At 45.8% G+C, this 12819-nt stretch overlaps 1 protein-coding gene across 1 annotated transcript in view; it reads right to left on the bottom strand.

The window, feature by feature from the left end:
- Positions 1-1530: 1530 nt before the first annotated feature.
- The window catches only part of LOC140714153 (semaphorin-7A-like), a 44840-nt gene continuing 33551 nt past the window's right edge, over positions 1531-12819 (bottom strand). Inside the window, exons 11-14 of the mRNA XM_073024997.1 lie at positions 10906-11021; positions 10604-10764; positions 8636-8688; positions 1531-6524 (exon numbers count right to left, since the gene is read on the bottom strand). Coding sequence (XP_072881098.1) covers positions 6166-6524; positions 8636-8688; positions 10604-10764; positions 10906-11021 — 689 coding nt within the window. The 3' untranslated portion in view covers positions 1531-6165. The remainder of the gene's footprint in view (positions 6525-8635; positions 8689-10603; positions 10765-10905; positions 11022-12819) is intronic.

The raw sequence follows: 12819 nt of genomic DNA, 5'->3' as shown, positions 1-12819 counted from the left end.
AGCCCTGGCCAACACTCATCTGCTTTCAACACAGGAGATTCTGCAGATGCTGGGACACACACACACACACACACACACAAAATGCTGGAGGTACTCTGCAGGTCAGGCAGCATCTCTGGAAGAGTCAACGTCTTGGGGCAAGACCCCTCTTCAGGACGTTCATTTATTTGTAATTTCATGCTCACACACCTCCTCTCCATAGCAGATCCAACAGAAACTTCCGACAGAGAACTGAGAACATTTGCAGGAAATGACGGGTTAGCGCAGACAGGGTGTGCTTCCACAATGTCAGCAAACACAATCCTTTCTACCCTTGGAGCGACAGCAGTTTGAAACTGCCACTTTATTCCATGGTGACAATGCTCCTTAGAGGCTGGCTGGCTGTTTCTCCTTTAACTTTTTGTAAACTCCTGCTCAGCACAGGATTACGTTGGGACACACATTACTTTGCAACTATTCACAGTATTGAACTCAGTCAGAATTTCCCCTGACCCCAAAGAGTTTTGCTTCCCAGGTACAAAGCACCAATAGGCAATGGAACAAAAGCATAGGGCCCTGTGTAACAGTTTTATATGAATAAGATTAGATTAGGTGATTTCCCCAAAGAAATCCTATGTCCGTATTCTGAAGTGCAGGTGGTGAAGCCCCCTTCACCCAGAAAGTATTAGAATCAGTAAAACTAACCCACGTGGTAATCACAAGAGATTCTGCAAATGCTGTAAGTCTCGAGCTGTGCACATACAAAATACTGAAACTGAGAAGGTCAGGCATATGGTATCACCTCTGCACTTTGATTCACTGTGCAACAACCGGACAGCTCATAACCCCTGTAACACCTCACAAAACTGTTCATTTCAAAAATAATTTGGCACTTGTTTTAAGTAAGTTTTCAATGTTCTCATGCAGTGACTTCACAAAAGTAAAAGACAAGTGTTCCTGAATAACACACACAAAGTGCTGGACAGAACTTAGCAGGTCAGGCAGCATCCATGAGGAGGATTAAACAGTTAATGTTTAGGGTTAACACCCTTCCTTGGGGCTAATGAAGGGTCTCAGCCTGAAAAGTCAACTGTTTATTCCCCTCCATAGATGCTGCCTGACCTGCTGAATCCTCCAGCATTTTGTGTGTAATTCTGGATTTTCAGCATCTGCAGTATCACTTGTGTGCAACTGTTCCTGAATTACTTGAATCATTTGGCTGCAAGTAAGCCAGGATTAGCTGCTGAGTTTGATTGATGTGCAGACGTTTGTGTAGTAGGTTAGGGTCACGTGCAGGAAAGGTAGAGGCTGATTGATGCACTAAAGCCAGCTCTGTGGTGTCCTCTGGCTCTCTGTCGCATGCGGTAAGCTGCCTCTATCTCTGTTAGACACAAGCAGGTTACTACATTGACAGAGAGTGGCAGTAACCTTTAGCTTGATGGGTCCCATAATCCAAATGACAATCATGCTGGTGATCATTGGGAGTTCTGCCCTCTGTAGAGTGCCCACTTTCCCTGTGAAGTCTGAACAAATTTGAAGCTTATTTCACTGTGGGGACAACCTGTCTTTACTGGACAACTATGTAAAATACAAGCAGAACAGTTCACTTCAAAAGTCCGGTTGACATTAAAGAAGCATTGCACACAGAGATTTTACAAATCAGGTCACATTAATACTTATTGGACCACTAAGTAAAACACAAGCAGAACAGTTCATTTACAAAGTCTAGTTGATATTAAACAAGAATTGCACAGCAATTTTACAAATCAGGTCACATTAATACTTCTGTCCGTTGTCAGTCGGGACACGACATCTCCAGTCACTGCACTGCAGACCCCACTTGTCTGGCACAGCTTGTGCTTCCTCCCACGCAGTCATATGGGGGGCAAAGGTCACAATGTACCAACAGGAGAACTTGTCTTATATCTTCACCTCAATCGCACATCCTCCCTCCTTTCAGCGCACTCAGGGCCCAGCCCAGCTGCAATCTCCCTGGAGGCCCCTGCGTCACAGCCGTTCACACAAATCACAACCCAAACATTCAATTATACAAGCTTAGACTCACTCTTACAGAATTTATATGAATAAATAAATAAACACTAAATATTTGTTTCCCAGCTCACATTTCTGGTACACGTGGAGATGCACGGCTTCCTATTACAGAAAATGGTGCTGCAAACACCACCCCTCCATAATGCAGGCTCTCTGTACGGCAGCGCCACAGCAAAGATTAGACCTGTTGCCGGGGTTTCAGGTCGTTGCCAGGAGCCGAGCTTCCTCCATCATCTCTCCACAAACATCTGCTGGACCTCCAGGAATATTGCCCTGAACTGGTACGACAGATTTCAGGGCATCAGAGTGCAGGGTGTATGATGCAAAGGTGAAAAAATGCAAATTGCAATCAAAGTTATATCTCATCAGTGGCAAATAGAAAAATAATTTATAATATGGTCAGTACAGTTAAACATATTCTAACAAAATGCAATAAATACAAAGTTACTGAGGTATAAATCCATCCTTCAAATGTGAACTAATCTACTCCAGGAATGTACTGGATGTCAACATTCCTGTAAAACACCATGTTAACAGCTCAGAGTTCATTCATCCATTCACAGTGAAACACAGCCCTAGACCTGTGTGCTCACTGTACTGCACACAGAGAGGAACAATCAGCATTTCGTCTTGGCAACTTTCTGATAAACAGCCAGAACTGTTAACTCTGTTTTCTTCTCTCTGTTACTCCAGGACAGTTTCTGCTTTACTTTGGGATTTCCAGTGTCCATAGTATCTGGCTTTTGTTGGGATTGTGAAGAATCTACAAGCCTGTCGGAGAAGGTGACATTTTGAGAGCGATGCCACTTATTTTAGTGGTCTCACCTCCGCTTCCCTGGGGACAATAATTGTTGGAACTCCCTCGTCAGATCCAAAGTATACAGCAGAACGTAAATCCATGAACTTCCTTTAAAATCTTCAGGACGTGCACAGCACAATGTCAGACCACCCAAAATATTTGTGTTCGGTTTGAATTGCATAAGACAAACAACAAAACTTTGAGCAGCTGGAAATATGCAACTCTGCCTTAGAATCATAGAATCCACCTGACTTCACACACACTGATGTAGTGCTCTTCTCCTTCTTCCTTGCTGTCACATTCATATGGCAGCGTTAGTTTTCACCTTCTGCACAAACTTATCCACATTACATCAAATTCCCCCACTCAGTTCCAGATTAACCCAGACCCACCCTCCCCCAACAAACCCTATGTTTATGGAAACACGTTGGCTGAAGATCCCATTAGTCAATGCCAGCCTTTGTTGAAATATCCAAACCCCATCCTCATTTCTCCATCTCCCCGATAACTACATTTCCCGGATATCGATCGGCTTCCCTGAAATACTTGTTGATAACGCCATACATCAGAAAATTCCATTCCAGAATAACTGGTGGTTAGATTTTGTTTTCCAGCAGAATGCACATTGCCTGAACATTTAAATATAGTTTTTATAAAGAAAGCCCCCAAACTTAACCCGAGCCTAATCACGGGAAATTTTCAATGGCCAATTAACCACTCGGAGGAAACCCACATGGTCTCAGGGAGAACAGACAAACTCCTTACAGACAGCAGTGGGAATTACACCCAGGGCGCTGGTACTGTAAGACATTGCTTTCCATGGCTTCTGAGGCTTAAACATCCCAGACCAAGGGGGATCTGTGTTTCCATTTTAAACTCTGACCCCCGTTGCCCCAACCCACCCCACCCCTGCCCTGGTTAACCCAAGATTTGAGCTACAGATTAGCCAGGGTTAACCTGAAGGCCAAAACAGCCTGAAGATGTCTCGGTGTACCTAGTCCCTGTAAAAAAAAACTGCGCAGAAGTATGTTGGAGCATTCCGGAAACACGTTCTGCAAGCTTGCTGTCGCTATTAGCAACGTTAGCCTTTTCATTCATGGCAGCTCTTTCTGCAGATTAGGCTGGCAAAGTTACTCAAAGCAGGAGTATCTGAAGCATCTTATCACACAACGGACTAAAGTGGCAGGTTGTACACTGTGGGGACTCTGGGTAGGGATGGATGGTGCGGGCTCCTGATGCTCAAGGTCAAATCACCTGCCAACTCCAACCAATCACGATGATTATGAGGGCAAGTTGCTAGAGTACAGTCAGAGAGAGGGCAACGGGGGAGGAAATACATGTTGAAGGAAAACATCCCTATTGAAGTACAGACTCCCATCCCACACTGTAACTTTACTGCAATGAAATAGTTTCTTGTCGGCCCTCGATAACACACGTCACTTATCAAAGTCTGTCACAGAGTCCTGATCTAGCTCACCTGATTCACATTACAGGACCTCCTTCCTCTTTCTGCCTGCTCATCAGGACCTCTGTTTGTTTATCCGACCCCTTTTAGAATGCCCCACAAACAGCCTGTGATGGCTTTGGCCCTGGCATCAGGAGGCAGGACCCCATCCTGGAAGTGACTGTCTATTCTCCTCACTATTAGTTCTCCACCCACTATCGCCCTCGGACCCTCATTCCTCTAACCCCTTCCCCACGCAGCAATGTCACCCACTCAGTGCTGTGACCTTAGATCTGGATGGATTTCCCAGAGATACAGCCACGCCTCCCAGCACCCGGCAGGAGAATGTTGCTTTGGACTGGCGTGCACGGAGGCTGCCTCCTTCCTCTGGCTAGCAGGGTTCTGAACAGAAAATTAACTTAGTTACTCAGCGCCCTTTCACCTGTGGATCACCATCATACATCAGAAAATCCCAGCGTGAGCTCCAGTTTCCTCACTGGCTCACCTGGTCCAGGTTTCTGGGGTAATGGCCAGGAGGTGGTGTGGGTTGTGACAGATTGGAGCCATGGCACACAGCACAGAAACAGGCCCTTCAGTACAACTCCATGCTAGCTGACCTACTCCCATTGCCTGCATTTGGCCAATATCCCTCTAAAGTTTTCTTGTCCGTGTATCTGCCCAAATGTTTTCAAAACATTGTGATTGTACCCACCTCTACCAACTTTTCTATCTGTATATCCACCACTTTCTGCCCCTCAGATCCCCACTCACCTTAAACCTATGCCATCTAGCTTTAGATTCCCCTACCCTGAGAAAAAGCCTGCAACTCCCCAACCTATCTGTAACCCTCATAATTTTGTAAACATCTCTAAGGGAACCTCTCACCCTTCTTCACTTCAGGAAAAGTCCTGGCCTGTCCAATCTCTCCTATTTCCTCCAATCCTCCAATCCAGGCAACAAGCCTTCGAGTCTTTTCTGCATCCTCTCTAGTTTAATGACATGCCTCCTGTGGCCTGGCAAACAGAACTGCACACAGCACTCCATGCAAACTGACCCACGTTTTGCACAACTGAGATGTGATGTACTGAGTGCCATGGCCAGTGGTACCACAAGCCTGCTTCACCACTCTGCCCACCTGCATCATCACTTTCAGGTGGCCGTGTACTTCTAGCCTTTGATCTTCTTGTTCTACGCCATTCGCCAGGGTCCGACCATTCTCACCTACTCTAACTTCCCAAAAAGCATTACTCTGCAATAGTCAGCATTCCATTCCTTTGTTCATTTTCCTATAGAATCAATATCATTTTGTAGCTTCAGACAACTTCCCTCACTGTCCACTGTATCGCCAGTTCTGCTGAGTTCAAACAACGAACAATCGTAAAAGCTTAAATCTGTTTTTCCCTCTCCCTGACAATAATGAGCTGAGTCATAAATTTACGGATGGATTCAGATTCAAACTTTGAAAACCATGCAAATTAAAAACAGAAATAAAGCAACTTTGTATAACTGACAAGTCAACATCCTGAAACTTTAACTCAGATTCTCCTTCCACAGACACTGCCTGACCTACTGAGTAATTACAGGATTTCGATCATTATTCAGCTGTTGCTTAGGTCAGTGGAAACTTCAAGGACTAAATCCGAGTTTCCAAGATAATAAAGGGCTGCATTTTCCCTCCAAATTCCTAGCCTCACAAATGAGAAGTAATGATCCGATATCTAGGAATTATTTAAAGAACCTCTGAACAAGGTCACCATTTGGAACCCTGGATGTCTGGATGTTGGCAGGCTGACTGAACCTGGAGCCTCAGGGAAGGATGGGAATTGTTTGCCGATGGGATGGCTGTGAGGAAAATGCGTCTCTATTGTCAGGGAAATATCACTCAGGTTCATTACAAAAACTGAAAATGGACTACCATCAACACAGAGAACATAACACTAGAGAGGTGAATTGAAGTGCTGCCGTTATCCTCAACAACGTAAACAGCATGACGACGTTTCATTCCTCTTTCATCTGAAAAGCATTCATAAAAGCCAGTATCAGCTTCAGAAAGTTCACTTAAGAGCAGCAGACAGTCATCATCGTTCGAAGTACAGGACAGGTCCTTCTTGTCATTGAACCTCCACCAGTAATTGGCGTGATAGGATTTCTTTGGGCAGGGCAGGTACACGGAGATGCTTTTGTCAAGAGAGAGAGGGAGCACCGGCCAGTCCTGGGGGATTTTCTGCCGTGGGGAACTCAGGCGTGCAGCTGTGAGGAAAAAGATGGAGATAATTAATTTGCTGGATTGGTCCAGCTCCCTTCAGCTCACAGAACTTCTGAGATTTTATATCAGGCTCAAGTGCCCTTGACAATTATATCAGTTCAGGCAACTGACCACTATGGATTCTTAATGTTATCAACACAGAAGGCCATTTGGCCCATCATCCACGTGAGCTAGCTGCAAAAGTTATCCCTGCAACTTGTGTTTTCCCCAAAGTTGTGCCTCTCTGCTTTAAACTGTGACTGTCACAGCCACAGACTCTGCTGCAGGGGCTCTCAGTAATTGTGCTTATGAATATGCACATTTCAGCTAATGACTGTTTAATTTTGCTGGTATTTAATTCCTTTTTCATTGTAATGCTGGTCGAGACTTGAGCAAAGCACAGCAACGCTACGTTGCCTGCTTGCATGCAACCCTCTCTGCGAAAGTGGTCTATCAGTTCGACTTACGCTGGAGATGAGCGCTACTCGTTTTACATTTAGATATTTGCAGTGTTGCATCTAGTTTTCCGATTCAGAGTTTTAGTTAACGGCCCTGTTTGGCCTAGCGTTTATTGTTTTCCAATCACAGACAAGAGTAGTTCCGCAGGTGTTGGAAATCCAAGCAACACACACAAAATGCTGGAGGAACTCAGCAGGCCAGGCAGCGTCTATGGAAAAATGTACAGTCGACGTTTTGGGTCGAGAGCCTTCGGCAGGAGCGGAGAAAAAAAGATGAGCAGTAGATTTGAAAGATGCGGGGGGAGAGGGAGAATCACAGAGTGATAGGTGAAACCACGAAGGGGGGTGGAATGAAATAGAGAGCTGGGAAGTTGATTGGTGAAAGAGATACCGGGCTAGAGAAGGGGGAGTCCGATAGGAGAGAACAGAAGGCCGTGGAAGAAAGAATAGAGGGGTTGGAGCACCTGAGGGAGGCGATGGGCAGGCAAGGAGTTAAGGTGATAGAGGAAAAAGGGGATGGGGAATAGTGAAGGAGTTGGAGGGGGTGTCGACTTCTTGAGCTTCAGGTAATGGTCCCCTCCCTTCACCATTCCCCATCCCATTATCTCCTTGCTTTCCCATCGCCCTAACCCCCTTTTCTTTCTTCTATGGCCTTCTGTTCTCTCCTATCAGACACGCCCTTCTCCAGCCCTGTATTTCTTTCACCAATCAACTTCCCAGCACTTTACTTCATTCCTCCCCTTCCTGGTTTCACCTATCACCTTGAGTTTCTTCCTCCCCTCCCACACCTTTTAAATCTACTCTTCATCTTTCTTCTCCAGTCCTGCCGAAGGGTCGCAGCCTGAAATGCTAACTGTACTTTTTTCCATAGATGCTGCCTGGCCTGTTGAGTTCCTCCAGCATTCTGTGTGTGTTGCTTTATTATTTTCCTTTCCCTTAAGATCAGGTTCAAATTAAAGTCCGTGGATTATCGGCCCACTTCAGAGTCTCTCTCTCTTTCCCCGCACTGAGCCATATCCAAAGGCCCTGAAAGTGACCACGATGATCTCTGCCTGAACCTGCTGTTTTACAGATGACCCACTGTTGCTCCTGTTCTGCATGGTCCATACAGAAAGAGGCTGCCTGTTGGCGCGTGGCCAAGTGGTTAAGGCATTCGTCTAGTGATCTGAAGGTCGCTAGTTCGAGCCTTGACTGAGTGCGTCCTTGAGCAAGGCACTTAACCACACATTGCTCTGCGATGACACCGGTGCCAAGCTGTATGGGTCTTAATGCCCTTCCCTTGGACAACTTTGATGGCATGGAGAGGGGAGATTTGCAGCATGGGCAACTTCCGGTCTTCTGTACAACCTTGCCCAGGCCTGCACCCTGGAAACTTTCCAAGGTGCAAATCCATGGTCTCACGAGACTAACAGAGGCCTACACACACTACACAGAGAAAGAGTAAGTGAGTCTTCATTTCATATCTCAAGCATCAGAAAGCAAAAGTCTATCAAAAATAGAGTAGTCTCCTTTACAGGATATGCACATTGCTTATAAACAGTTCTGACTATACTGTGTCAGTGGCCGCAAATGGACCTTGCAGAAAATGGATGCTTTGAAGTGAGAACTGAACCTGAAAACGGAGGAATGAAACAGTGCATCATCGGACTATTTCTCACCTGAAGCCTGGACACAGCCGTCACCCTTCTTGAGATTTTGTATGACAGTCCTCCTAAATGAAACGGAATGCAGAATTCAGCATCTGTACTGAGAGTGGTGAACCCACCCTCGACCAGTTAGTGTTGGCAAAATAATTCTATCACCCCCTTAGACATCCCTCCTTTACAACATCATTACATGGCCAGTGGTGAGATAGTCAGAAGCAGTGATACATAAACAAAACTGTTTTACTTCCTGTTTCCTAGATTCTCTACTTCTCTCACTAATTTGTTGGGGAAAATATCTTGGCAGCAGCTTGTGAGTGTCCTGTTGTGTCCCAGGTCCTAGCAGGTCACACTCACACCAGGACTGACCTGCCCCAGATTGTGGTCCAGCAATCCCTTGGGTCCAACTCCCCCCTAAGCCCTTGCCCCTCTGTAACACTGCATCACTCTCAAGCTCGATGACCCCCCCCCCCCCCCCCCAGAGTCCTCGGCAACTCCATTTCCAGGCTGCCGTGCATCCTACATTCTCTTGGAATTGCTACTGGCAGCCACGCCTTCTACCGCAGAATCTCCTCCCACTGGAGATTGGAGTCAAATGCCATGACACACCTTGTCTGGCTACAGTAGAAATTCATACTGAGGGCAATCTTGTTACGAGTCCAATAGCTTGTTACCCAGTGCTTTAGGACCCGGAAGTCAGGAGATTGAGCTGGTGAACGGTTCCCCTTGTGCAGCCATGAGTTTAAAAAAAACAGGATTCTAAATTCAGTTCCTCATCTACTATGGGTAGTGGCAGTGCACACCGTGCCAGATAAAGGGAACTGACCAGTAAAGGGGTCTTAATATTACACTGGCAACTGGCATTGGATTAGGTACCTGGTACCGTACTGGCAAGGGGAAACAGATTGGTTAATAGATGCTCCAGTCTTTGGACAGGATATTGGGTTATAGAATATAGAATGTAGAACATTACGGCACAGGAAGTGGCTGTATAGCCCTCCCTGTCTTCACCCACTATCATACTATTCTAACTAATCTTACCTGCCTACACAGTGTTCATATCCCTTCTCTTTCCTGTCCATCATTGTGTTTGCCAAAACCAGGGGTTCCCAACCTGGGGTCCACAGATCCCTCGGTTAATGATAGGGGTCCATGGCATAAGAAACGTTGGGAACCCCTGGTCTTCTCAATCGACGGAATTCTATCCGTTTCTAGCACTTCCGCTGGCAGCTTGTTCCAGGTTCTGCATTGATAAGGGATTGCATTGGAAATCGACTGATAGCAGCCATTAGATTCAATGTTGGGTTCTGGACCGTATTGGCCTTGGATTGGATGCCGGGTTGTTTCTAAGTGGGCATTGGTTTGGATAATGTATCCTAAACTAATAACAGGAATCAAAAAGTCAATATGCATTGGTTTGGACATTGTAGACTGCACCGAAAATTGGCCCATCATAATCGTTGGACAAATGTCCCCACATCAATGGAAAAACCTATCGCGCATCTGAACGGAGCTCCTGCACAACATTTACAAGCGATTGTCAGCCACAATGGAAATCCAACAGCAGCAAACACCATTTCCCAGCCCAGCTACCGGCTCTCGGGCACAAATACTGGGAAAAATTCCCCTCAGTGCCCACTGTATTGACCACACGTGGACTGATGGAAAAGCAAATATATAACAGTGTGTCCATGTCCCTTTCCTCTCCACAAAATACTGTTCAATGCAGAAATTACTGAAGCCAACTTATGCACCACAATCCAGCTGTATGAACAACAGCACTCGATGTGTCACTGGATGAGTGACAGTGACTGGATAACTTGTTACATGCTTAGTGAGATGTTTAGTGTCCAGCTGACAAAACAGCTGGTTTAGTGGGTCACTGAAGGGTTAATCCATTTAGTGGTGGAGCTCTCCCTCAGAACTGCACCAGACCTTCAGTCTGAATTTCATACAGAGGAAGAAAATAATTGAAGGACGTACTTAGGACTGTGTGTGTAGGGGACACATTTCTGTTCCTTAGTATCCCATCCACAGTAAGGATCTCTGGCCTGAACACAGTCTCCACAGTTTCTATGGTATAGCTCACACCGCACCAGTGAGAATCGAACCTGCTCCCTGGCAGATGTGACGTACAAAAGTTTCTGGAAAGAAAAAGTGAAATTCTTTCAATGTCAATGTTTGTACTACAGTTATTTTCAAAGTTTTAATATAAATATTTCTGGTTATTGCTACTCCTGGTTTGTGTTTGCAGGTCAGAGGTGACCACTGACCTTTGCACTTACCTCGGTAGAGTCAAGGGACATTGACAGAACTGGTGCAGATTCTTTTAAAACAGAAAGCTCTGCTATAATGAAGGCTGGGGGATCAATCTCAAGAACCTTCTGGATTTTACCATCTCCTGTGGAGGAAAAATTACCCGAGATTTCAGAAAGATGGGAACAATAGGAATTCACATTGTTCGCAGTGTAACATTCTACAGGAAAGAGGGAGAGAGAGAGGGAGAGAGAAGGGAGGAGAAGAGGGGGAGGAGCGAGGGGGAGGAGAGAGAGGGGGGAGGAGAGAGGGGGGAGGAGAGAGAGGGGGAGGAGAGAGGGGGAGGAGAGAGAGGGGGGAGGAGAGAGAGGGGGAGGAGAGAGGGGGGGAGGAGAGAGAGGGGGGGAGGAGAGAGAGGGGGAGGAGAGAGGGGGAGGGGGGAGGGGAGAGAGAGACTGACCGCACCTCAAGAACCGGGGACTAACACAGTTAATACAGTGTCCACTCCACCAAACAATCACTGAGAGTACTGACTATATAATAGTAACCATTGACTGGCTAGATAGCACCTTCTTACCCAGTCTGTTACCTTGCATAGCTGGTCCCATATGGGCTGTAAGGGACTACACCCACATTTTTCCCAGCCACCCACCCCAGTCAACCTGGGTGAACCTGACAAAGCTTAACCAGACTTGTCGACGTTGGACGAGCTCTCTGTGAGACACAGGACTTCCACACCCAGAGAGATGGTGAGCTTCCTGTGATTCACCAGCCCATCCCCTCTGGGGAAGCGATGAACTCCACCGGGTTACCATCCCTGAACAATTACCAGAAATGCAGAGAAACCATACCAACCTCACACCAGTCAGCCCAGTGCAACATCGCAAGTGACCTTAAGTTACAGTAGCCACAGTCCTAACTTGACTTGGGTCGTTGACTCGGTTGGGGTTAATTTAAGGCAGGATCTAAGAGGAATTTGACTATTTTCAACACGTTAATGTGACAAGAGTGTTTAGTCTCTGCAAGAAGGTGCCTAAGACTTTTGCACAGAATGGTATGTTTTGAAACGATCTTAATAGTTTGTTTGCAAACCAAAGTTTTTCACTGTACCTTGGTACATGCGACAATGATGAAGCAAATGTAACTATACAGGTTTACCCCAAGCTAATACACAGGTGATGTGGTAGCCAGTGTGCTCTGTATTCTCCAAAATTTGATTCCATTGAAACCCAAGGAATTTTTTATTCCAGTGACAGCTACTTCGATACCAATTCATAACACCCATCCCTACCACTGTTTGGTTGCCTGTCACATTGCTATTTGTGGGAATTCCCTGTACATAACCTTGGATGCTTACAACCATTTATTTCACACTTTGTAAAAGAATCAACTACTCTTCAATGAGAAGGATGCAAGTACTTACTTTACAATACCCTGTCACACCCTCCAAGGATTTACCTTGGGAAATTGGCTGTTCTCTCTGCACACATTACAGATGGAGAGAGTTCAATAGATCCACAACACAGACATCAAGGTGGGTCACATTCACCAGAACTGAATCATCAGCTGATTAATCACATCCTCCCATCAAATGGATTTTAACTATTTATTGAGAAGGCTCTAACATGCCCAGCTCCATCATGGGCACTAGCCTCCCCAGCTTCAAGGACATCTTCAAAAGGCGATGCCTCAAAAAGGCTGCATCCATCATTAAGGGTTCCTCTTCACCCAGGACATGCCATCTTCTCATTGCTACCATCACAGAGGAAGTACAGGAGTCTGAAAACACACACTCAACATTTCGGAAACAGCTTCTTCCCCTCCATCATCAGATTTTGGAACAGAGAATCTACGATATCTATCTCTATCTCTCTCTCTCAACCAACCATATCAGAGTCAGATTTACTATCACTGGCATATCTTGTGAAATTAGTTAACTTAGA

Source organism: Hemitrygon akajei, chromosome 21 (assembly GCF_048418815.1).
Source record: "Hemitrygon akajei chromosome 21, sHemAka1.3, whole genome shotgun sequence".
NCBI lineage: Eukaryota > Metazoa > Chordata > Chondrichthyes > Myliobatiformes > Dasyatidae > Hemitrygon > Hemitrygon akajei.
The sequence above is the reverse complement of the archived record's forward strand: the minus strand, read 5'-3'. Positions and strand labels throughout refer to the sequence as shown.